General features: G+C 37.9%; 4 protein-coding genes across 4 annotated transcripts; 2 read left to right on the forward strand and 2 right to left on the reverse strand.

Annotated features, from left to right (window-relative positions):
- Window positions 1–1,541: 1,541 nt before the first annotated feature.
- them4 (thioesterase superfamily member 4) lies at window positions 1,542–6,042 on the reverse strand. Its single transcript, XM_079343580.1, has 6 exons — window positions 5,683–6,042; window positions 4,647–4,833; window positions 3,292–3,454; window positions 2,851–2,958; window positions 2,175–2,299; window positions 1,542–2,056 (listed from the first exon to the last, which is right to left on the reverse strand). The coding sequence occupies exons 1-6, from the start codon at window positions 5,806–5,808 to the stop codon at window positions 2,013–2,015; spliced, it is 753 nt and encodes a 250-aa protein (XP_079199706.1). The 5' UTR covers window positions 5,809–6,042; the 3' UTR covers window positions 1,542–2,012.
- Window positions 6,043–8,707: 2,665 nt separating this feature from the next.
- On the reverse strand, window positions 8,708–10,508 carry LOC306824272 (uncharacterized protein). The gene is made up of 4 exons (XM_079344354.1): window positions 9,998–10,508; window positions 9,724–9,778; window positions 9,149–9,266; window positions 8,708–8,972 (listed from the first exon to the last, which is right to left on the reverse strand). Exons 1-4 carry the CDS (start codon window positions 10,292–10,294, stop codon window positions 8,939–8,941), a joined length of 504 nt encoding a protein of 167 aa, XP_079200480.1. The 5' UTR covers window positions 10,295–10,508; the 3' UTR covers window positions 8,708–8,938.
- A 781-nt stretch (window positions 10,509–11,289) lies between these two features.
- On the forward strand, window positions 11,290–13,747 carry LOC306823409 (uncharacterized protein). The gene is made up of 4 exons (XM_079342901.1): window positions 11,290–11,879; window positions 12,605–12,659; window positions 12,861–12,972; window positions 13,059–13,747. Exons 1-4 carry the CDS (start codon window positions 11,586–11,588, stop codon window positions 13,600–13,602), a joined length of 1,005 nt encoding a protein of 334 aa, XP_079199027.1. The 5' UTR covers window positions 11,290–11,585; the 3' UTR covers window positions 13,603–13,747.
- An 8,588-nt stretch (window positions 13,748–22,335) lies between these two features.
- Window positions 22,336–23,831, forward strand: LOC306824516 (prostate-associated microseminoprotein-like). The gene is made up of 4 exons (XM_079344694.1): window positions 22,336–22,471; window positions 22,575–22,685; window positions 23,192–23,300; window positions 23,386–23,831. Exons 2-4 carry the CDS (start codon window positions 22,577–22,579, stop codon window positions 23,558–23,560), a joined length of 393 nt encoding a protein of 130 aa, XP_079200820.1. The 5' UTR covers window positions 22,336–22,471; window positions 22,575–22,576; the 3' UTR covers window positions 23,561–23,831.
- The last annotated feature ends 1,069 nt before the right edge of the window (window positions 23,832–24,900 follow it).

Raw genomic sequence — 24,900 nt, forward strand, 5'->3', positions numbered from 1 at the left:
AGAAACCACACACAGTATGTGTGAGAAAGCCGTCAGGGTGGGTATACTTATGACTTATATTTCAAGTCACTCAGCATCACCTTCATTGCTAATAAGGAAAACTTTGCTGTACTTAAAAAGGATGTGGTAGGAATTTACTTTGAAACTAATTAAATACATGAATGATTCAGGACTTATACATTTTAAACAAATAAACCATAAGACAGAAAAAAAATTACATTGTTAAATGAACATCAACACAGAATCTATTAAATCAGTTTAGTTTAACTAAATTTTGACTGCAATTTGTTATGCCCATTGATGATGATTAAAGTGCTGACATCTACCAACAGTCAGTTTATAGCCTTCATTAGATACAGTACGATAGTTTGAGTGAAAGGAGGAGTGGGGGTTAAATGTTAACCCCCACTCCTCAACAAAGAACGTCAGGACTGGAAGTGTACCTGCTACAAGGAATATACAGTAGCTTCTGTACATGGGGCGCTGGCTTTACCAACTGAGCTAAACCAGTGCCCCCACTAACCACAGTGAAAGATATCAACAGAGGTTCCATTATCCAATATAAAGATACAAATATTTTCTCATTCCTTTCAGGAGTCTCCCAAACTCTTTATCATGGTCAGTGTTGCTTGTATGGCAACCTCTGCTCTCTCTGACCAGATGAGTGTATACAATATTCTGAAAATCTATATCAAATTGGGATATAAAGAGGAGATATTATAGCCCATTTAACCCTTTAAAACAGTCCCCTGCGGTCTAAATTAAACATCTGTAATGTGATTGGGTCAAAATATAACATCAATTAAGCACCCTGTATAAATCAGCTATCTCAGAACACTCAGTGTTGGTGTGCGTGTCTCTTTAAATCCAGTGAGACCCCTTGAGTTTTCCTGGTAGACATCACTTCTCTGTAAAGAGAATGAAAATGGCAGACCTGCACAAAAGTTTTGCTCTAGGCTGGGCGTGGAATCGATGGATGGAAATATCTGGGGAGAGGAGGGTATTTCCTTACTAGAATCCAACTTGTTAAACAGAGCCCTTTTTTCTTATACAGACCACAAAGGACCAGGTGGGTTTATTCACATTTTGTGGGTCAAGATGAGTTGGGTTACCGAAATGTATTTAAAAAAAAAAAAAAAAAAGGAAAAACGGATTTTACATAATGTCTCCTTATGCATACATTAGACAGTCATAAAGTTGTACATAATTCTGACACAAGATCGTTGAATGCCCAATTTAATATTTTGTACAAAACAAAAATGAATTTAATGAAATAAAGCACTTATCAGTCATAAAGTAGTTTAATGCATATGATGTTAACTTCACCTGTTAAACTTAGTCAAATTGAGATATAAAAAAACCCGGAAACATAGTACTGAGTACTCTGGCAATTATCTGTCAAATGAAAAACAAAAATGATGTCAAGTTTATATTATAGTGGGAGAATATCAGTACCAGAATGAAAGTTCAGCCTTACATCTAATGTATGAAATGTTTTAAACACATTCTATACTTTAAGAGACAAAAAGATGACATTACACTTTTCATTTCTTGTTGCAAACAATTTAATTTGCTGACAGAAAGGTGTATTATTCATACAATACCAACTGGTGAGGCTTTATTGTAGGAAAGTACCGTACAGAAACTTTTAAACTCACTTCTAAAAGGCATGTGTTAGAAGAAATAAATACTAAAAAAGTTACAATAAATAACTTTTAAAATGTAGTTTGATAAATAATGTTTTGAAATGCTGCTGATGCTGATACGGTGCTCTAAACAGCTGTACAGTTTGTTAGTAATAACATATTGGCAAACAGAGATGAATGGATAATCAAAAGTCAACAATGTCACATTCAGTGAAATACTTTTCAAGTCTTCAATCATCGTCACACATCCCCAAAACGTACTTCAAAGCAAAGGCACAGTCACATATTATCTCACACACACACACATTTGTTGTGGTCTCAGCATGCCAACAGTGTTTGGGTAGGTGGTAGACTGGGGTGTGTGTGTCACCTACCCACTAGGTGGTTGAGATTGATTGACAGGAACAGTGCTGCAGGAGAGAAAGCATAACAATACAGACGGGCGAAAGGTCGGATATATGACATAAAGCAAGCTTTCACAATGACACGTATGAATATGCCCGGTGTGTATATTACTGCGTTTGTTACCTGTTGCATCTGTGTGCAGCTTGGTGCCATCAGGGCTGGTTATTTTACATGAAATGAACATTTTTCTGCCCTCCTTCTTCTCCAGAAAGGATTCAAGGACTACAGTGCCTCCCAGGGGGATGGGCCTTGGGGATAAAACAAGTGCTTGTTAGTGCAAACAGATGACTGTAGTCTCACAATATATGCTTTACTAATGCACCTGTACTTGTATTAAATTAGAAGTCACAGTAAATGGATAGCATGATAAAGAATTTTAGAAAACTGTTGTTACAACTTAAGAGATTAAACCAACTATGTGACTTTATTCAACGCACAATACAATGTTGTCCATGTCAAGGCAAAGCACCTGCACATTGACTCTACAGAGGAGGATGGGGGGGGGACAACGGTCTTCAATGTTATGAATTTGAACTAACAATGTGTTATATGTTGCTCCTTTAAAAAAATGAATATATATATATACACACACACATATATATATATACATATATCACCTTCAGTATATAATATTGATTAATTGTTACTATACCATGCCACACTTACTTTACCTGCAGTTAGATATTCTACATTTCAGTGAATATATAAGTAATATATATACATTTTCCTGGACTGTGCGAGACAAAAAGCAAATAAGTTTATACGACTGCTTGTCTCTAAAAATACATCATTTCTGTACCTGCGGTAGTTGATGCTGAGGTTGGCCGTCATCACAACTCCAGAGAGAGAAGCAATATACCCTGCGACAGTGTCAATCATAGTGGCTATTGCCCCCCCATGGACATTTCTGGAAACACACACGGTATAAATGTCAGTTTAGAAGTGTGGTTTTGTGTAATCTAAGTTTTAAACTAGCATATACGAGGTTTCATTTCCATTTGCTTTACTATTTAAATTTGATATTAAGGTCAATAGTGTAGAGACAGACAGGAAATGGGAGGGTCGTGGTGAGGAGGTTATGTCTACGTTAGTCAATGACTGGAATCAAGGAGGAGGATTTGTGCTTTTATGTTACACACATTTCTATTCCCTACCATCCTTAACTACACTTTCAGACAAAGCATTTTTATTGCATCATAATATAATATGTAATCTTGTACGGTCGCAGCAGTTATCTTACCCTGGCGGTCCCTCCAGTAGGTGTCCAGCCTGTAAAATGCACACACACTTCTGCTGCTCACTGTTTATAAACACAACGTATTCAAATCCTGCCCCCGGCTCCCTGATGTTTCGGGTAAAAAGACGAGCCTTTGACTGGATCATCTTACTGAGGTACGCTCCACCTAACAAAACACAAAAAATCAACAATCAGTAGCCAATGGAGCATCCGAGGACAAGAGACACATATGAGGCAGAAAGAGAGAAGTCAGTTATCTCACTTTTTTTATTCTAGGATCTTCTTCTGTCTTTATGAACAACAAAGAGTTTAACCAGAGGCCTGTACTGTGAAGCGAGATCCACATATCCAGGGTATCCTTGGGTTATCAGCCGTCACTAACCCTGACATAAGAGATCGTGCTTAACAGTCCTACGAAGCTGGTCATTAACCTGATAGGTCAACCCAGAGTTGCCAAGAGCGCGTTCACATAAAAGGACGGAGGTATCTTCATTTAACCTATCACGATCATCACTGCGTCTGCCATCAGCAGATCGTCATATCTACAAACTCTGATCAAACTATATTAACAATATAAATAAGATTAAGACAAACAAGCTCCCAACGACTGAAGTTCCACAGCTTCAGGAACAAATGCAGGAAGGACAAAAAGGTATAACAAAGAAAAATCAGCGAGTATTAACATGCAAACGGCGGCTTATTATATTTGTTTTCATCGTTAGTTCATTTAGAACCGATGACCGATTAGTGACTATAATGACTCCTGTTTCTTCCCTGACCATCACAAACAGAGCGGCATGGAGACAGCGCTTTTTCAGTCTCTGTTAAAGGATGAAGAATATCAGTGAAAAATAATCATTAACTAAACAGATCTCTTATCTCCAACATAACCTGCTCTGGAGCAGGTTAGGTGTGCAGCACAAGTTACCATGGTGATATACCCAGGTAACAAGTGAACGACACTCGTAGGACTGAAAACCCAGAGTTAACCCGGAAGTTACCTCGCTAACCTCAAATCCTGCTTCAAACTACAGGCCCCAGATGTCCAGAATATTTCACACAACACTAAATACATTCGAAGCACATTTTCAAAGACAAATAAAGCTGGTGATGAATCTCTGTATGTTCATCATGATGAGAAAATCCCATTTGAGGGATACACTGTTATCATAAAAAGAAAAACTGAGCAACTTTACAGTTTGACAAGGTGTTAGAAATCTAAAAAATATATATTGTAGTGGGCAATGTCAGATCTATCCTAATGATACAAAACCTTTTAACTCTTGGATTGGATTTTTGCTATGATTATTTCTATGACTATGTTTACGATGTGCAGAAACAACGTATTCACGTTTTACCTGTTGCATGCTTGAGGAGGCGATTGTAGCTGGGTAATCTCTTCCATGCTCCCTCCTTCTTCTCTCCTTCCTCCGTCTCCACCTCACACATGCCGTTATAATGCTCGTATAACCCCATCATATCAGAGCCCCAGGACGAGTTTGGCAGGCTGAAGTCCCGAGGCTTCAAAAAGGAAAATGGCAAAACCTGCAAAACAGGAAAAAAGGAATAGATAACCTTGTATACATATTAGAACAGTCAATATGCACTATTTGCCTACAAATTACTATCAAGATGTTTACTTTGAATAGCTTTGTCCATTATGGACTTGGGAGAAATGTTGTAAACGAAAGATATGAAATAGGTTATAGCACAGCACGATCTCTAAGACATTTGGACCAATGTATTATTATTATTACTACAAAATAATAATTCGTGTTCATTTTCTAAAGTATAACTCCAAAATCGAAGGCCATCCAAAACAAAAGCTTAGTCATCCATTCTACTTTCAGCAAGACAGTTATTTTTAGATTAGATTGATAAGTCACCTTTAAGGCTAACTGTCTGTTGAGTGACTCAAAAGTACTTTGTCACCCTGAAAGGTTCAAAGTGTCATAGAGATGGGAAGATAGCTATGAAGCTATTTCACCTGTGACAACTGTGTACACTTTTTTTTATAAAGACAGAACCAGAAAATGAATCCACTCAGAACTGTTACTGCTGCTCCTCACCTCACAGTACAAGCAGGTGGACAGTCAGTTTCAGTGTATATATATCTCCCTTTATTATACTATCCAAACATATTGCAAACGTAAAACAAGTAAAAACAAAAAACCAGACACATAACCCCACAAAACTTTTTCTGAAAAGCCAAAAATTGACAAATTTAAATGACTTGCTTTCCCGAAAAGCCTTAATATTCAACCAACAATGAACTCATCACAGCGGTGCTTTACAGTCTATGACAGGCTGAAGTGAGAAACATCTGGAAGTAAGAAAGAGCCCTTCATAGAGATCATTTCTGGCACTTTCCTCACAACATGCAAGTGTACCTACTGCCATGCTCCGTGCAGGTGGACTCCTGGATGAAACGCTGTATATGGGATGCTTCATATACCACATGGCTGAGAGCGTGATGAGGCGACCAAAGCCCTTGTATAGTCTCCCGAGCCTCTTTGCCATCTCTGCAGTTTATAGCTGCCTGTGTTTTAATACGTGATAAGTAACAGGCAGGCTTGCTAACATTAGCTGGCACCACGTTGTCACCGCGTAACTAATACAGTTTCTTTCGACTTAACTGCTCAGATAAATAACTATGCGACCTGACTCTCCAGCTGGGATTGTTTCACCGGTGACTTTCATGTGTCATTTACATCAAAGACCGTCAACTTCCGGTACGCGGAGAACCTACTGCAGCGTCATTCTAGTCATGTGACCCACATCAGTCATGGGATAGGCTAAATACTGTGTAGTGAGGTAGGTACAAGAGGTTAACGTTGTGTATAAACTAGTGTAGTATCAACTAGAGCCCAGGAAAAAGATCTATATTATAAGGCTCCGGAATAAACTGCCTATTTTAATCAATAAACTGAGTCGTAATTTTGATCGTTTTTTCAGAAAGATGATGGAAATATTCTTTTTGTAATTTCACGTGTCTTTTTTATAACCTGACTTTACTTGTAGACATGGTTGTAAAATGTTGGCAATATCACGATATAACAAATGACATTAGCATAGTGCAACTAGGACTATTATTAAAAATGCACAGGCAATGCAGTGGAGGTACTATTTTCCTAATGGAGGTTAAAAAATGTACAAGCACAGTTCACCTCATGTCTTTCTCTTCATAGAATGATTGAATTATAAAAATAAAGGCATGAAAAGTTTTATCAAGAAAACAATAAAGGGAAACAGTAAGACATTACCACATTTTACAAAGTATATACATTTGAAACTGTTGTCAAGTTTATTTGTCAAGTTAAGTTTAATTGTATAAAACAGCTTCAACTGACCAAAGTGCTTTACATATATATATATATATAAAGGTGAGTTTTACATTTTGATTTGAATGAATTCAATTAGTGAATTTCTAAAAAGGGAGGCGTCCGGATCGACAGATGGCGGGCCTGCCACTGAGGCACTGTCGCCACTGAGTTTCTACTGAGCTTGAGGGACTACAAGTAGAGACTGTTTAAAGGACCCAAGTGAACGTGTTTGGTTGTAAGAAGGTAAAGTGCAATGCAATTTGAGAAGAGGCTGAACACTACATGTTTACAAATTGGTTGGGTGGAAACGATGCTAAATGTTTCTTTCAGTTCAATCAGGAGAGACTTAATTGAGAATGAACAATTATTTATTAACAATGAAATGTGCGACAATTATAGAATGAAATGTGCAAAGTCTTTTGGGGGCTAGATTCCATCATGACGACTTCATGAGCTCTGAGGGGTAATGAGGCCGACGCAGGATAGGATGCCCGCTATGGAGTCTAGATACTGGTGGTGTTGAAGAGGATGGAGGCTGAGATGAGGAGTGAGTTTCAACCTGGGCCTGGACTCTGCTGAGCTGGATGGAGGTGACTGGGGGTTGCAGCGTATGCCTGAAGCAACAGAATGACTGTGGAAGAGAGAGAGTTTTAAGCGTTTGATAGCAGTAGGTTGATTGGTTGAGAAAGTTCGTGGCAGAGTCTGGTTGGTTAATTCCAGGATGATACACGCCCATGATCAACTGCTTGCCAGAGAGAGAGATAGAGGTAGTAGTAGGGGGTGTGGTTTCAGAATGAATGAGGAGGTGAATGAATGAAAGAATTACACCAGTCTTCCTGTCTGAAGCTCCATTAGTCGAGGGGGAACACAATGGACATGCTGTGGGCTTCAAATGAAGGATTATTTCTCGCAGAGAGGAGAGATATATATTAGTAAATTAATTAAAAACTGGCACAGCTGACGGAGGGTCTGGCTGTGATACAGAGGATGGTGAAATTGATTTTTATATCAATAATTTTTTCCACAAATAATTGTTAAAAAAATGCAAGTTAGTGTGGAGGAGACTGGAGATGTGAGGTCAGATGGATTTGTCTGTGAGTTTATGGTTTTAAAAAGCACCTTGGGCCTGTTGGAGTTTTGTGTTATGAGCTCAGAGAGGTTTTTCTTGCTGCTTTGACAAAGTCTTGGTATTGTGCAAGGTAATCTTTTAGCAAGACATACAAGTCTTGCAGTTTGTCTTTTTCCCATTTTCTTTCTGCCTTTCTACAGCTTTGCCCCCGAGGGCTTGGACAGGGTCAATAATCCAGGGCTGAGATTTTGCCTTTGTTTTCATGGTCTTTCAAGGAGCAACTCAGTTTATGATATTTGACTCTTTTAAGGGGCTAGTGGCACCATCATCCCTAATTCTTTCTTCCTCACTAGAGGGAGCTAAAGATTCATGACATAGAACTGTTAAGTATCAGCATAGGGTTTTTGATGAGGTGAAAAATACATTGCTTAGTCATAAATTTATGAATTTAAGATTTAATCCACAACTAATTTAAAAGTATGTGACCCTCAGTATAAAAACTCCTTTCAATAAGAAAATAATACCAGCAAGCAAGAGATCAACTAGACAAGTTTTTGGATTATAGCATCGATGCACATTTGTCATACACAGCAAAGTCTCCCGTTTAACATGAGACATTTTTATAAGGTATAATATATATCATTACGCTTCATGCAAAATATTTGGTTCACAAATTCCTCCACCCACAAGGAGATAAAACAGCTATGCACTTTTCTTGTTGTCCGTAGTCTTCAGGTTTCACCAGGGGACAGAAGGAGAAAGAAGAGGGACGGAGGTGAAGGTGGAGGGGAGGAGGTGATGGAGGAGGGGGGTGGTGAAAGGATGCTGGATTTAAGTGGGGAGAAGGGTAATAACATCATCAGGGTCATCAGGTGGGCACCCCCCTTCTGTGGTGTTTCGACAAATCCAGAGGGCCCAACAGCAACACCTGGCGTCCCTAGGTCGGCAGCCTATCTCTCAGAGATCTGGTTCTAGAGCTTTAAAATGTAGTTTTGCTGGTTAAATCAGTGGATGCTACTTTTGGAAATCAGTTTACATAATATTCTTTATTTGTGAAGATATCAAAGTGTTAAACAGTGACAAAATACAAGTTAACTCCAAAATGATGCACAATATATTTCCTCATTTCCTGCTGTTCATTTTTTTTAAAGTTGTTATTTTTCTCATCAAAAACGCTGTTATCATAACTGTGTATTATAAAATATATCCTGATGCATGACGAAAAGCTCAGTCATTGTTAATTCATCCAGAATTGGCTTTATTGTGGAGATTCAGGAATTCCACACAGCTTCCTGCGAAAGAAAAGAAAAAAAGAAAATACTTAGAGTCCTGTGTTTTCTCCAATCTGACCTATGGCCTACAGTTATGTGGTCTTACTCAAAAATGTGATAGACTATGAAACTCAAAGGCCTGGTTTTCTCTGATATTGTGATTGCTTGAGTTGACGACACACTCTCATTGATCTTACCGTGCTTCCTCATTGGTTGTATCCGCAATAGCACAAATAGCTCTGTCTCTATCCAAAATCATTTGTTTCAACTTCTGAATATCCTCCTCAGCCTTCTTTTTAGCTTCTCCGTGATTTGCTGAGGAAATGACAGAGTAAGACAGAGAGAAACCTTATTGCAGAAAGTTTAAAAATAGGAAAGCTTCAATATTCATTTCATTATATTGATCATCAAAGCCATAAACATTAGAAGCTGATAAATCAGATTTCTGAAGAAGCTGTCTGCTAATAAGTGACTGAAACCAAGGCCAGTCAGCCTGGGTCTCTGTGGGCCTTTCCCATTGGTTTTAGATAGTCAGAGTGGGAATTGTATAAAACATAGATATCATAATATATTGTTTTAGATAACAAACTCAGATAATTAAATCCATCCTCTCTTTTGTTTTGTTTTTAAACCCCACAATAAGCTTGATTTATTTATCTAGATTCATGGTTTGTCATGGTCAATATTGGTGAGCATGCTCACCAATATTAACCATGACAATGGCTCGCTGATATCAACAGAGAAGTGTCTGACTAACAACAAATTGCCTTACCTTTGAGCTGGGAGATTACCTTCGTCAGTTCTGTCTTCTTATTCACAATATCTTCCTAATATGGATACAGGTAAATATATTGGTCAGGTATTATATTCATGTTTGAGAATAAAAAAGAAATTAATCACGAGACACATTTTAAATATCTATTGACCCCATGTGCACCCTGAAAAGTGACACTTTCATGCGAAGTATATAGTCATATACAGCGGTGTTTGAGGATGAAATAAAACTGATGTGCGTGTGTGTGTGTGTGTGTGTGTGTGTGTCTTGCCTTCTCCTTGTTACACGTCTGCAGACGTTGCTCCGTTTCCTGTGTTGACGCCACCATTTCCTCCTTCTTCTTCTTCAAATCGTCTGTCTTTTGGTTGACGTCACCCAAGGACTTTTTGAGTGTCTCGATTTTAACTTTTACGTCGAGAATGGCTTTCTCCTTTATTTTCATCTGCGCCGCGTTCTGCGCCATGCGGAGTTTCGAATTATGCAGGCTCATCTCCTGACGCAGGGCTTGGACCATTATTCCGACCATGAACAGCGCGCTCAGACAGGCTACCACTGCCGGCCACTTCATCTCGGTTAATTCGAGGAAAGTTTGGGTCTGCTGGAGGCGAGCTGTCTGGTCACTTGTTTCTCATTCCGGATATCTGTCCGGTTGCACGCGCTTCTCTTTCTCTGCTCTGTCGCTCCTGGAACCTTTCTTGTAACCTGCTTTACCTGCTCAACAAGCTGGGCGTAACCATCCACCTGTGTCCTCCTGTGACTGTCGCCCTCTACTCCGCGAGACATACAAACACCTTTACCGAATTTGCGTCTAAGTATATTGTTTGGTATAGTTTATAGCTATAGTTTGGTTTTAAATAGACTAGAGATATTCATTTTAATTGATTTCATTTGTATAGGGACGATTGTATTAAATGTAACTGTTGCAATTTGATAGGCAATCAGACTTATAGTTAGTTTACGATAAACTATAGAGGAGGCACAGATAGATAGATAGATAGATAGATAGATAGAGCCTAAATATTAAACTACAGGTTTTCTTAGGCTATCAGTGTCTTCACATAGTAGGCCTTTTGAAAAGAACAATTAGCCTATCTTTAAAAACGGTGTAAATTACACTTTCTGATAAATTCTTTTTTTCAACGAGGTTAATATAAAACCTATAACGTTTGAATAGTTTTCATGCAAAACCCAACACAATGACCTCAGTTTAGGCTCCTAAGTCTGTGTTACACTGTTCTATATTTTTTACTTTGGTATAAAAGACCTATACTGTAAGTTTTGTTTTGTTTTATTCAGGAAGAAAATCAAAATATGCTTCATCTACTTTGAATGTCTTTAAATAAAGCAGAGAACACTGCAAAAAAAATCAACAGACTACATTAAATTCCAGTATTTCACTGACATTAGCTATGATGGTGTTGCAATTAGATGTATACATTGCAACACACACACACACACACACACACACACACACACACTCACGCCTACTAAACTAATACAGTTTGATAAGAGTATACAGGGCCAACCTATTTCTTCCTCCTCAGGTGTCATGCAGGAACAAGGCGTGTTTCCTCTAACAGACCTGGGGAATGCTGTCACCCAGCTCAGGCCCAACCCACATCAACCAAAGAGCGCTCCATTAGCTCAGGTGATTCAGCCTTCTTTCTTGATTGACATTTAGTTCAACAACACACAGAGGTGTTACCAAGGAGACACGGAGAGCTGCTTTATGTTCAGCCCGAGATCTTGCTGACTCTGAACCCCACATGGAAGTTCAGGAAATCGGGCCGTGAGGAAGAACAATTATAACCCCAGGACAAACATCTCACAGTAAGAAGGCTCACAGCGCCAGTAAAACCATGAAGGTGCACCTGCTCCTACCTCTGCTAATAGTCGTATCCGTACTTATGGTGGGGGTGATGAAAATGCGGAAACAGCAGCATGACAGAGAAAACAGACTGGACAGGTTTCAGGCGATCAAGCTGCAAGTGACCTACGATGTGCTGGGAGACTACCAGAACGAGAAAGGAGCACATCAGATCCTACTGGAGAGGGCCGAGAGTGATTACAAAACGCTGGGAGGGGAATGTAAAACACTCAAGATCAGAGAAGAAACGACTAAAAGAGATGAGGACGACTGCCTGGCAGATAAGGTGAGGGTGGAATGAGGAAGGAGAGAATGAATGTTTGATTAAGGAAAGTAAACATTTTAAGACTTATAATCAATCTTTTCAAAGGCAACAACCTGCACCTGATTTGTGCGTCACATTAAAAAATACAGTACGTCTGATCTACAGACATAACCTGTTTCACATGCCTTTTCGTCACCTGCTAGAAAGAAAAAAAACAGGTGCGACTTGCCTTGCAAGGATAGAGATGGGTCAACTGTCTTGCACTTGTAGGCCTCTAAAAATGTTTTTCTGCATTGCTGTTTGATCTATGAATTATATATTGTGTGGGGTACATCATGTCACTCTAGCTGCAATATTGCTTCTTTAAAGAAATCTGATGTATTGTTTTCCTCCTATGGAACAAGAGATATCACAGTGGATGTAGTTTTAAAGAACTGGGTCAAAACAGCTGTTTAAAGAGTGAGAAACCATCTGTCTTTGTAAAATAGCTCTGTGCAACACGTTTTCTTTAGTAGCCAAATGATTTCCAACTCATGATTAAGTCAAAGTGGATCTGTCAGAAAGGATTTACCATACACATTAGCTCTGTGTGGTTGGTTCTAAAAGAATCTCAATTTACATTTACATACCTATATTTTCACACACGTCGGAAGTATTTAGTGTCATTTTTGTTAGTATCCTATCTTAGAGGAATCTTGAGAGGACAAACTCTACTTCGTATTGCTGATTTTTTTTTCCACTTTCAGGCATCTCAGAAATCTGTCCAGGATTTAGTTGAGAAAGAATTTAGAGATGTCACAGGTAAGTGCTGAATTAAAAACCTCATTGCTAAAAGTCTGTATTATTGATTTACTGTGAAATTTTCTCCACTCTAATTGTTCTAACTCTAAATTGTATTTTAATCTGTAGCAGTTGAAAATTGAGAACTTCTCGTGATGGTCCTATAGTTTAGCTTTAATTATGTTACATTCAGCATGTAATCTGATCTGATATCACTTACAGATTATACAGAGAAGGAAAGGACCAATTGGAAAACAGAGGTTGAAACTCTGCAACAGCAACTGGCAGAGCGGAGCAAAGTATGTAACTTTGTGAAACCAGGATCTCAATCGAGGTAGAGACTGTTTTTTTACGGTGATATTCACTATGCCTACATTCACAATCTATGCATTCACACCGTTGTTGAACTTTCTCTTAAAGCCAGCTGTGTGGTATAGAAGCAGAGGCTCCTAAACCAGAGCCCCCTAAAGAAGAAGCTAAAGCAGAGGCTCCTAAACCAGAGGCCCCTAAAGAAGAAGCTAAAGCAGAGGCTCCTAAACCAGAGGCCCCTAAAGAAGAAGCTAAAGCAGAGGCTCCTAAACCAGAGCCCCCTAAAGAAGAAGCTAAAGCAGAGGCTCCCAAACCAGAGGCCCCTAAAGAAGAAGCTAAAGCAGAGGCTCCTAAACCAGAGCCCCCTAAAGAAGAAGCTAAAGCAGAGGCTCCCAAACCAGAGGCCCCTAAAGAAGAAGCTAAAGCAGAGGCTCCTAAACCAGAGGCCCCTAAAGAAGAAGCTAAAGCAGAGGCCCCTAAAGAAGAAGCTAAGGCAGAGGCTCCTAAAGAAGAAACTAAGGCAGAGGCCCCTAAAGCAGAGGCCCCTAAGGAAGAAGCTAAGGCAGAGGCCCCTAAAGCAGAGGCCCCTAAAGAAGAAGCTAAAGCAGAGGCCCCTAAAGAAGAAGCTAAAGCCGAAGCTCCTAAGAAAAGATGACAACATTCCACATTCATCTAACAAAAGTTATTTCTGTAAAAAACAGTAGTTGACACATTGTCAAGTTCCAGCAAATTGTTTTACTTGGTCAACAGCCGATGTGTTATTTATTTTTCTGCAAAATAAATGTACAATACTAAAGGTACATTTTTATGTGGGATATATTATTTGTTTTTGGGTGTAATTCTTCATTTCAGATTGTGCCATGTATCATTTGCTAGTGAGGTGCAAGATTTCCCCCACATGGATTGGAACTAAAGGGAAAGGTTAATAAAAAGCAATGACTGTTTGTTTGTTATAGGTTAGTTTAAGTATTTGGCCCAAAGAAATTAAGCACATAGCTGTAAACAAACTTGAATAAAACTTTGGTTTTTTTTCCAAATATTAAATAGTCATTATTGACTATGAATCATATCCACACCTGCAATTATCAGCAGGTCTCATCCTTGCCTATGTGGAATATGCCGTTCAATTAGCATTATTTTTTATTTAAAAACAACTTGATAATGTTGCTTCATCATTATACAACGTTTGTTTGCAGTGTTTGTTGCCCAAGTACAATGACTTTGGTTAAAAATTAGATCTGTCATGCAGGTCTTTGTCTTTGAGGCATGCTCAGTTATGCCAACTGGTTGGTGTTGTGTAGCGTCATGATTAAAAGTGATGATAGAGGAACAACACAAACTGAATAGAATTGATTTCAAGCACCCAACATATGGAACTCAATGACTAGCTTTTGTGTAAAGAAGACGTATCCTTAGCGTAGATAAATTTGATCATGTAACAGTGAATAATGCTATCTTTACACTAAGAAAAACACACATGGGTCAATTCTCGAGCTTCATCTACTTCGAATGGAGCAGCAATGCTGAGCCCCCCCGCTTAAACAAATTGATTATGAACAGATGACAGACTGTATTGAAAAGACAACCTTCATCAAAGACTGTGACATTTTAAAAAGCTGTTGTTGGTAGATGTTTTTCATATAAAATGTATGTGTGCTCAGTGTCAACGTGGGTTTTTTGTAACAGGAGTTCCAGACTGTCTTTATTTTTATGCCAGTGTTTGAAACAGCAGCAGCACCTGAGAGTTCTTGTTTGACTGCAAAATTTCATAAAACAGGGTCCTGTGTCACAAATTAACCTTTTGATAGCAAAAATACTCTCCAAAACTATTCGATAAAAAAACAAACCAATAATAGTAACACTGTTGGAAGTCTGGAATGTTTTCTGTGTGTACTTTGTCTTTAATTATACACACCAATGCCTTGCACTTATATCATTGCTCCGAATGGTATTTAACTATTAGAAAATATACAGTAATTATCAGTGCTTCAGAATGTGGCAATCATCACCCATACTACACAAAAGTCAGGATGCTGGTGTTAAATACACAAGGAATGTACTTTCTTCATAACCTTAATCCTGTTTGCACAAAGATTAAGACAACGTGCAAATTGTGTGTGCCACGTGTTAGAAAGGCACAGGAGCTAAAGTTGTAAGGAAATGACTTGGCATGGTAAGTTCTTGTGATGTTTTAAAATGCAAATATTTACTGTGCTGAGCCTCAAAAAAGCTGTTTGATTTTTTTTTTGTGTTTTTATATTCTAATGTCAGGTATTTGACTGCATGTAAATCGAGGACTCATGGGAATACATTTAACTCTGTATGATAAAGAGACAGAAAAAAATATCTTCCATCAGGTTCAGCAACATATTGGCCTTTAGTTTTCCTCAAATGTATTTATCTGGGTTAGATAATGATAGATATGAATAACTGTTACTAACCTTGTCTGTCTTACTCTCTAAGAGTGTGTGTGTGTGTGTGTGTGTGTGTGTGTGTGTGTGTGTGTGTGTGTGTGTGTGTGTGTGTGTGTGTGTGTGTGTGTGTGTGTGTGTGTGTGTGTGTGTGTGTGTGTGTGTGTGTGTGTGTGTGTGTGTGTGTGTGTGTGTGTGTGTGTGTGAGAGAGAGAGAGAGAGAGAGAGAGAGAGAGAGAGAGAGAGAGAGAGAGAGAGAGAGAGAGAGAGAGAGAGAGAGAGAGAGAGAGAGAGAGAGAGAGAGAGAGAGAGAGAGAGAGAGAGAGTGTGAGTGAGAGAGGCAGACAGACAGACTAAAGCACTGACCAATCACAGATCCTGAAGCTTTTTCTGACACTCTGTTTTCCTGGTGAAGCTTTGGCTGTACAGTTCGCGTTCCTGCTCAGACTAAATGCTCAACCTGTTTTTTGTTTTTTTGTTTTTTTTTGTTTTTTTAAAAGAATGTGTGAGTTTTTAATTACAAGTTTCTCATTTATGCATGTTGAAACTATAACTTTAACCTGAAAATCAAAAAAGAAACAATCTTGATCTGACAAACTGAAAATTCATAATAGGATAGGGTTAGTTTTTGTTTTGTTTGCTTTTTTTACAGTGCTTCGAACAAAGTGTTCCACATGAATTACATTAAACAAATAATGTATAATAAAACCTTATTTTTTCTAATGTGTGACTCAAAGATCTTATGTGCACACTGTTATAACTTTCCTTATAATTAGGCTGTTACTGTAGTTACATCAGATAGAACCCATATTATTATTATTATTTAACTCTAAATTGAAGTCAAGGGATTAGCCAAAGCAAATAACTTAATGAAATAAATTACAAAAAACAGAGGAAAAACTGCCTCGTTTTATTTGGATTAAACCATAAAAAACTATATTTAAAATAAATTGTTGCAGTCTTATAAGCAAGTCAGAACAACTCATAAAAACAGGCTTTGGCTGTATAAATCTGCCTTGACCTCAACTACATCATCTGTTGAAGTAAATTAAAACAACAAAGAGTTTGATCACCAACCTTTAATAAGATTAAAATTATTTTACAAGTTGAACTTAATCAAGATAGAAAGATTTATCTCAGATTTTAGTGGTCAATATAGCTAAAAAAAATTATGTGTTGTATGTGTTTCATTTTTGCCAAATTAAAGAACTTTTGTCTTAAAATAACTGATTTAGATCATTTGTCAGCTCACCCTGTCATCTCTTAGTTTTTACGCACATTGTCCTCCATCTGTTGGCGATCAAAATACTCCCCCAAGGCTCACAGTTAGGCAATCAGAGGACTATCATTCCGCCCCAATAGGCTCACAAGGTCAGTGTCAGACCAGGAGAGCATGCAGAGACAGCAGAGAGGGACATTCAGTGGTCATTAGAGAGGATTGTTGTTCATTAATTATGTTCCTTTCTATTCAGATGGATGTGATTCGGTAGAGCATTACGTACTAAAAATAGGTTGTCAACTGTCATGACTGATATTGTTAGTAAATGAAGGAATTACATCATGTTGATATTTCTGAAGTAGACTGAATATCTCTGTGAATCAAAGGTTGTACTCAGAACACATTCAAATAGAAAAAAGTGTAACTATCAACTAAACCCACTCTATTCTCCTGACCCACCCACAGGTTAAAGTGCTCTATTCTTCATCAGAAATCAAATCTGTGAGAAGATGTAAACTCAACACATGTGCGAGTCCCATACTACCCCCTAAAGGCAAAAATAAGCCTAATAATACAATCACCAGTCATCATAACAACGAGAGGTCATCCTGACAGCCAGAGGTCACCTTGACTGCAGAAAGACGCCACAAACTTAAAGCTCCAGTTCTTAGCTGGTTACAAAGCAGGCTGAAATTAATACTAATTAAGTAAACAAGACAATTCGCGACAAGAGCGATTATTTCTAGATAGTTTTAGATTCTTTTAAACATTGCTGCGGGGTTGGTGCTACAGGACGCTGCTAAAACAGCCGTCGTTGACATTTTGGAAGACCAGGATGCTAAAGGAGTGATCTCACTGTTTGTTCAAATAAAGCAGGGTGCAAGGGTCTTATTCATGTTCAGGATGAGAGCACAGATAATAGGTTCTGGTTTGTCCTCAGTGGGCACCAAAACCAAAATAAAATAAAAGTTTCTCTATATGGAGCTTGAAGAGCTTCTTGATCCATTTCACTGGTATTTCATAATTGTCTTTAAGTGTGATTGCAATTAAAATATCTTACTGAGAGTCCTGTTAAGAACTGTTTACCAATTAAATGCCTCCCAACCCGACACATTTCACACTAAAGTTATGATACTGTCCATCTGTAAGTTGGAGACATATTAGACAAAAACAAACATACATTTTAACTTGTAAAACATAACACACTGCTCCACATCACAGCTGTTAACAGTTAATTTATATACGATAATTTAATATCATCTTTTATTTTACAGTATTATTATGACAATTCATTTACTTTGATTGTTGAATTGTTTTGACATGCCTATAAAGAGTTGAGATCTTAAATACAGGCATTTATTATGACTGAATTATTGTCAGAAAATTACAAACTAAATTACAGACAGATGCAATATTTATACCTTTTCTGCAATATTAATAACAATAATAATTATTATTATTATTGTTTTAATTGGGTATTTCTTAGCAAATCATGCTTGTTGATGGTTTTCTGCGTTGAACAAATCAAACCGTGCAAAGTTATTTTGGCCAGTCTATCTCCAATTTTGGTATTATCTAATTAATGAACCACTTGAATCCAATCTTTTTATCTTTTTGAGCAGTTTTTTAACAGACAAAAAACTTTTGTGTGGTGAACATGTGTTTATGCTGTTCCTCCCTACAGGCAAAAACTGAAAGTTATTTGACTTTGAATTTGCGGTCGCCTGTGTGTGAGTGAGTGAGAGAATGAGAGAGAGAGAAGCGGAGCTCACAGTAGGATGAACATCACACTTATTGATTTGGCTAATGTGGGTAGGAAAGGCTGCAGGCCACAGCAGCTGATCAATATACCTCTAATTACAAGAGGCAGCGTGTGTGTGTGTGTGTGTGTGTGTGTGTGTGTGTGTGTGTGTGTGTGTGTGTTAGTGAGAGAGCAAGTGTAGGTTGTTCCCCAAAACATACATGCATTCAGGGTTGTGTATATAAATACTGTCCCGCTGAGGTTCACACACACAGAATTTAGCTTGCATGCTCATGTAAAAGTTAAATCCTTATCTAAATGACAAGGGTCATTTGATTTACCAAGATTCACACTGGGAAGCTGCATATTGATAAAGAAAGTGGTAAGTATTCTGATCTTTGTGTCTGACTTTTTTTTAGAATGTATAGGTTTTTGTTTTTTTTCTGCTTTTTTGCTCCTTCCTCTGTCTCATCAGTCCTGATTTTCCTGAAGAAAATTGAATCACTGATGGGTGATCTCTGTTTCCCTGTCTGTAACTCTCTCCCTTAAGGCCTTTCCTTTGTCACTTACTGCTTGTGTTGTGTTGGACAAACTGGGCGAGGAATGTTTTTGTTAAATAATTGCTACTCCTTGCATTCTTGGCATATACTTACTCTGAAACATGCTGAAACTAAATTTATTCACTGCATATCTGTCTCAGCATATCCGCTACAGGCTTTTCCGGTCTGCCAAGGCTCTGACTGGCTGGAGGCTGTGTGATATGTTTGATATTCGGTTGTTCTTGTGCTCTGTCCTATCAACTAAATATCAAACATATTCCTACAGAGTCTGGCATTAACTTCTCGTCCTTGTTGAAGTCAGATGTTCAGGTAAAGGGTTTGGAATGATTGATGAAATATTGTCATTTGTGCTTCGGTCTATTGCTTAAAGGGATACTTCACCCATTTGCTTGAAGCTTTGTATCATTAGAAACATGGTAGTAGTGATGAATGGTCATGAATCCCTTTAATGTAGAATAATGCATTTGCCATTTCTCCAAAAATCTCCAGATAGGAAGTTTGATTACACTTAATGATTTGTTGGTGATGCTACAGTTTAGAAATGCTTCAAACTTATTTCCCAAAGTATACCTCTTTGATCTTTCTGTCCATAAATGCAAATGGGGACAACACTGACAATGATATACTTATCTTGCTTATTGAGGTCCTTTATGCTCGGAATAAAAAAGCAAACAAAAATGACCCGAAATATCTTGTGTTTACTTTCTCCTTCCTTTCTCACAGTCAAACGCAGACACACCCACACATACAACAGTCTTTTTAACAAGAGTATTTTTGTATGTAGTTTTTTTTTTTTTTACAACTGAGCCACAACATCCTGCTCCGGGAACAAACTGATATTTTAATGGCTCTGTTACAGTTTAGTGACATCAGTGATCTGAACAAAGACAGACCTGACAACAGAGAGCAGAGAAAAGTCACTATGTGCTTTTTACTTTTTTTCTTTCTTTCTTTTGCACGGTATGGTTAATTAATTTTTTTCATCAGATGACATTTTATCCATACAGGACATATGAATAAAACAGTGATGACATATTAACCGCACTAGTTCTCCACTGTCTGATTCGCATGTAACTATTGAGTCAGACATACGTATACTGAGCTGCATGCATCTCTTGAGTTTCTATACATCAGTTATCTATTTTTACATTGAGGAAACATGCTTACATGCAAGCATTGCACTTTGGGCTAAATAAGATCCTCTTTTTGAATCAATGCGTATTTCAAAGGACATTTTATTATGTAATAGTTATTGTTTTACAGAACCATAATAATCAACATCGTTAAGTGCATAAGCCTGCAGGAGCACTAACCGGAAAATATGTTGCAGTGATGTGGATAAATAATCATATGCTTTCTAACCAAATGACAAACTGTAAATGAGTTCTCAAAAAAAAAGGTCAGCCCCCCCCCCCCCCCCAATGCACATCATTACACAAAAGGAGCATATACAGGTTTGAATATCAGGAACACAGCAAAGTGTTTGTTGACACAGTAGGGTGTCATAAATAGAGAATTGACTTACAGTCACAGTTAAGGTTGATTTTCAGGTTTGATTTTAAACCTTGAGTTGTTTTATAAAACTTGTGGGGACAATAATCTGTTCGAACTGTGGAGGACTCCCTAGCCTTATGGGGACAAAATATCAATCATTTAATTTAAGGTTGAAGATATATGCTCCATGGTAAGGATAAAGCAGTGGTTATAATCAGGTAGGCTATGCTGTACTCTCCAGGAAATGAAATCTACTCAATGTGATGTAAACAAGACTCTGTGTGTGTTTGTGTGTGCACATATATCAATATAAGTAACCGCTATCAGAGGGGTCAGGGTGTTTGTTCAAACAAATCCCCACACAAAAAGGAAAACCACTGGAGCCAATTGTCAAAAACTAAAACAAGCTTCAATTGAACCAAACCTCAAATGCCAAAGGGTCTTTTTACACTGAGCTAGGAGGAAGAATTTTTTTTTGGTTTGATATGTAATTTAAACACTTTCAGGGCGACATTTACTGGGGAAATAAAACTGCAGTTCAATGAATCATGGAAAACTGCATTAACAGTCATGTCCTTTGCTTGATGATTCAATAACAACGTCATATGAAATTGAATTAAGCAAACGATGTGCATCAGTAAACGTAATCATTCGTCAGGAAAAAAAATATATCCCATTTAATCAAGCAATGTAAATGTTTTACAAAGTCTTAGTAAGAATTTGGTCGAGTAATTACAAACCTTTTTTCAGCAGACTGGGTTATCCTCAGCAACTACAAATGCAGAGTTAGTCCTCAGGCTGACTGTAAAGACCTGGGGAAGCGAACACGTCCTTTTGTATATTAAAGTTAAAGTCGACATGCATAGACATAAAGAATTAAATTAGTCAGGAAGCAGTTCGAGTTAAAGCGAAAACAAACACAACACTTCACTTTGAGGTATAGATTTGAATTTTGGGGCTTAAAGGTTTGTTTTTTTAACTGATATGATATTAAATATGACATTTTCTATTTATTGAGATGCAGTCAATGCAGTTGCTCTTGTTTTTACATCTAATTTAAAAAATGTTTAGCTCTTAAGTAGTCTCCTCACTAACCATAGGTTATCATAAAATGCATGTAAAAATATTTATTTGTGATACAATATTAAAAAAAAAAGATTGTGCACTGTAAGTCTTGTAATAAGCAACTCCTCATTCCAGTGATGTCACTAATATTGTTGCAATTTTCTAACAGAGCTATAGTTTTAAAATTCTGAACTTTTGCTGATCATTTCCTTTTTTTAACCTTTGTGTTTTTATTTTTTATTTTGCAAGCCCTTTAACATCATTGCAGAAACAAAAATAGCCCTTAAAGTGTAAACTATTACAGTCTAGCCATTACAAAAAATTGTTTAATCATTTTTATCAGATGTGACAGTTAAACGTATTCACATGCGTCTGGACATTTGTGGGGGTCAAAGGTTCACACACACACACACACACACACACACACACACACACCTACACACACACACACACACACACACACCTACACACACACACACACACACACACACACACGTGCGCGTGTGTTGTCCCTGTGGAGGACAATAGGCCACAGCCTGGTTGTCCTGAGTATGGTGTCACCAGTGAGATCTACTGATAAGGTCAAAAAGCCCACCATGAGACAAATGTTATCTGAAAGAGTGCACACTGTATACTCTAGGGCAATTTCAGTGAAGCAGTAAAGGATGAGAATGACAAACATTGTTATAATAGTGCCTGCATGTGTGCCTGCATGTTGTGTGTGTGTGCAGATATACGATGGTAATTAAAGAGTAGGTGGGTGAAAGAGGGTGGGGTTGGGTGGACAAATAGCATTTTTGAAAGTAGAAATGCACAGTTAAAGATGTTCGGTATAAATATCGGAGAGCAAGGAGAGCGAGCATCAGTCCTAAAGTGGTGCTAAGGTGGAGACGAGGAGAGCACAGAAAAGGGAAAGAAGAGCGAAAGGAAACAACAGGAGTGAGACTAAAACCAAGGGGCGCAGAGTGCCAATGAACTAAAAGAAAAAACAGCAGGATATTTCTTCAAAGCACAAACTGGAAACCTTGAAATAGGTAAGATTAATGATATAATCATTGCCAAATGTAAATATTTGATATCTGTTTTTGTCTTTTGCTTTATCAGTCATTTTGTTTATTTCATTATTTGATTATTTAGACATGGCTCACACAGCAGGAGGAGTGCTGTTGGCTTTTCTGTTGTTCCTGAGTGCCAGTGTGCCATGTTTGTCTGTGTACAACAGTGGAGAGTGTTTCTTTAACACAAAAGGTACATTGTGTAAAGTGTTCATGTGTGTATTTGATGACATTAATGTTTCCAAAAGACTTGAATGTGTGCATGGCCACTAGGAAAGTAATGGGCAACAGTATGTTACCTTATTGCAGTATTTACTTATTCCTGAGAGGGAATAGGTGAAAATAACATTCATTTATTGAGTTGCAATTGGTTTGCAATTTGTAACTTTACAGGTTTTTTTGGGTTTTTCTTTGCAAAATGCATAATAAATAAATTAGCTAATGAAATACTATGCATGTTTGTATTTTAAAATAAAAACTAGCTATATGTAGTTAAATAACTCTCAAGACAAGTATGTGACATTTAAAAAAACAGAATTGATGGATTAACAACATTGATTAATATTTAAAGAACATTTAGCTAATATATATACTATGACTTAAGTACTATTTTTAAGGCTTAACTCTTTTAAACTGTGTTACTTCTTTTACCCAGGGCCTCACAAAAATGTCACAGTAAGTCTGGATTTGAATTTGCAGGGAGCTGTGAACACATGGGAAAGGTGTACAACATTGGTGAGAGCTGGTTAACCAGTGACTGTTACCAGTGTGTTTGCATGGAGCCTTTTGGAGTCGGATGCTGTGACCAGTGAGTTTGATAAAAATTTTCCAAAATCCTAGAAAGTTTTAGTTTGCATGCCGGATATACTCTCTAACTCTGCTCTCCCCTGCAGTGAATCTAAACCGGTGGACTATCCTGATTGGTGTGAGGTCGTCCGTAAACCGGACTCTTGCACAAGTGTCGCAGTGATGAGGGTCAATCGAAAACTACCCTGCCTGTGGGGACGAGGCCGCCTCAGAACAGCGTCAGGACAACCATGGAAGTCTGACAATGATCCAATATTTTAAGTATAAAGCAAAATATGACAAGAAAATAGCAATAAAGCATTATATTATGTGTATTATAAAATCAGTATTCAAATAATATGGCTATAATTGTGGCATAGGATTTCTATTCTTCATGTTAAAAACCCTTGTAGGAATCAGATTTAAGCTTTGTTGATGTGTATCAATATCAATGTCTCTTTAAATTGTACTGTTGTTGTAAGTTGTTAATGCCAAAGTCTGTTCCGTTCGTTAATGATCCAAGAATTATGACTGAATAAAACTGCAAGTTCAACATTGTGCTGCATGTTTTTTTTTTTTAATCATTTACTTATTTACTTGGGTGTGTCTTATCCAGCAGGTCTCACACAATGTGTTATAAAAGCATATGTAACAAAGCAGCATCTGCAAACATAGAAGACTCAGGGTACAATAGATAGATAGATAGATAGATAGATAGATAGATACTTTATTGATCCCGAGGGAAATTCAAGGCATCCAGTAGCAGTATACAGACAGGCAGGACACAAGACATTAGTTACAATACACACCCGCTGTCCCCCCCCCCTCTGTATACAATAATCCCCCAAACAAGATTTAGCAGCCCCTATGTGACTAAGAGTAAACATAATTATATGTTAAACCTGTGCAGTTAGCATTAGCAATTAGACTTAAAACTTATATAGCATAATGTACATAACCTGTGAGGAGAGAAAAACATGTGTTGGTTAAGAGAGACCTGTAAACAGTTAAAGAGCCTTAGAAACTAGAAACTAGTTACATGTGCATGTACAGAGGTGTTTGAGGTAGTGCCAGAGGTTTGAGTACAGTCGTTAAACAGTCAATGCAGGAATGTAAATTGGCTCACCAACTTAAAGGAGCAGTGATTTGCATTAAGTGTCCTAGACAATAAGCTGAAACCAGGAGTGATTTGGGTGATTATCGTTAAGTACCCAACTATTGAGGTGCAGATTGGCATTAAGTGTTGAAGACAATAGAGTGAAACTTGACCTAATTAGGGTGATCATGTCAACCATTACAGATGTAGCTAAACACAACAGTAGGATGAAACCAGACATGATTAGGGTGATTATCTTTAGAGTGACCAGTGCTCAGTAAGGTGACTATCAATATGCATTACAGTGTCCAACTGGGGGCTGACTCTGAGGTCAGCAGTGCAGATGAGGAGTGAGAAAAAAGTGAAAAGAAAAAAAAAAGAGTTCAGGGTTCACCGTGTGCCTCTTCCCTGCCATGACAGTGAGGTGTTGTACAATCTGATGGCCAGGGGGACAAAAGAGTTCTTGAGCCTGTCCGTGGAGCACGACTGTGACAGCAGTCTGTCACTGAACATGCTCCTCTGCCCG

Source organism: Symphodus melops (assembly GCF_947650265.1).
Source record: "Symphodus melops genome assembly, chromosome: 5".
In the NCBI taxonomy this organism is placed as follows: domain Eukaryota; kingdom Metazoa; phylum Chordata; class Actinopteri; order Labriformes; family Labridae; genus Symphodus; species Symphodus melops.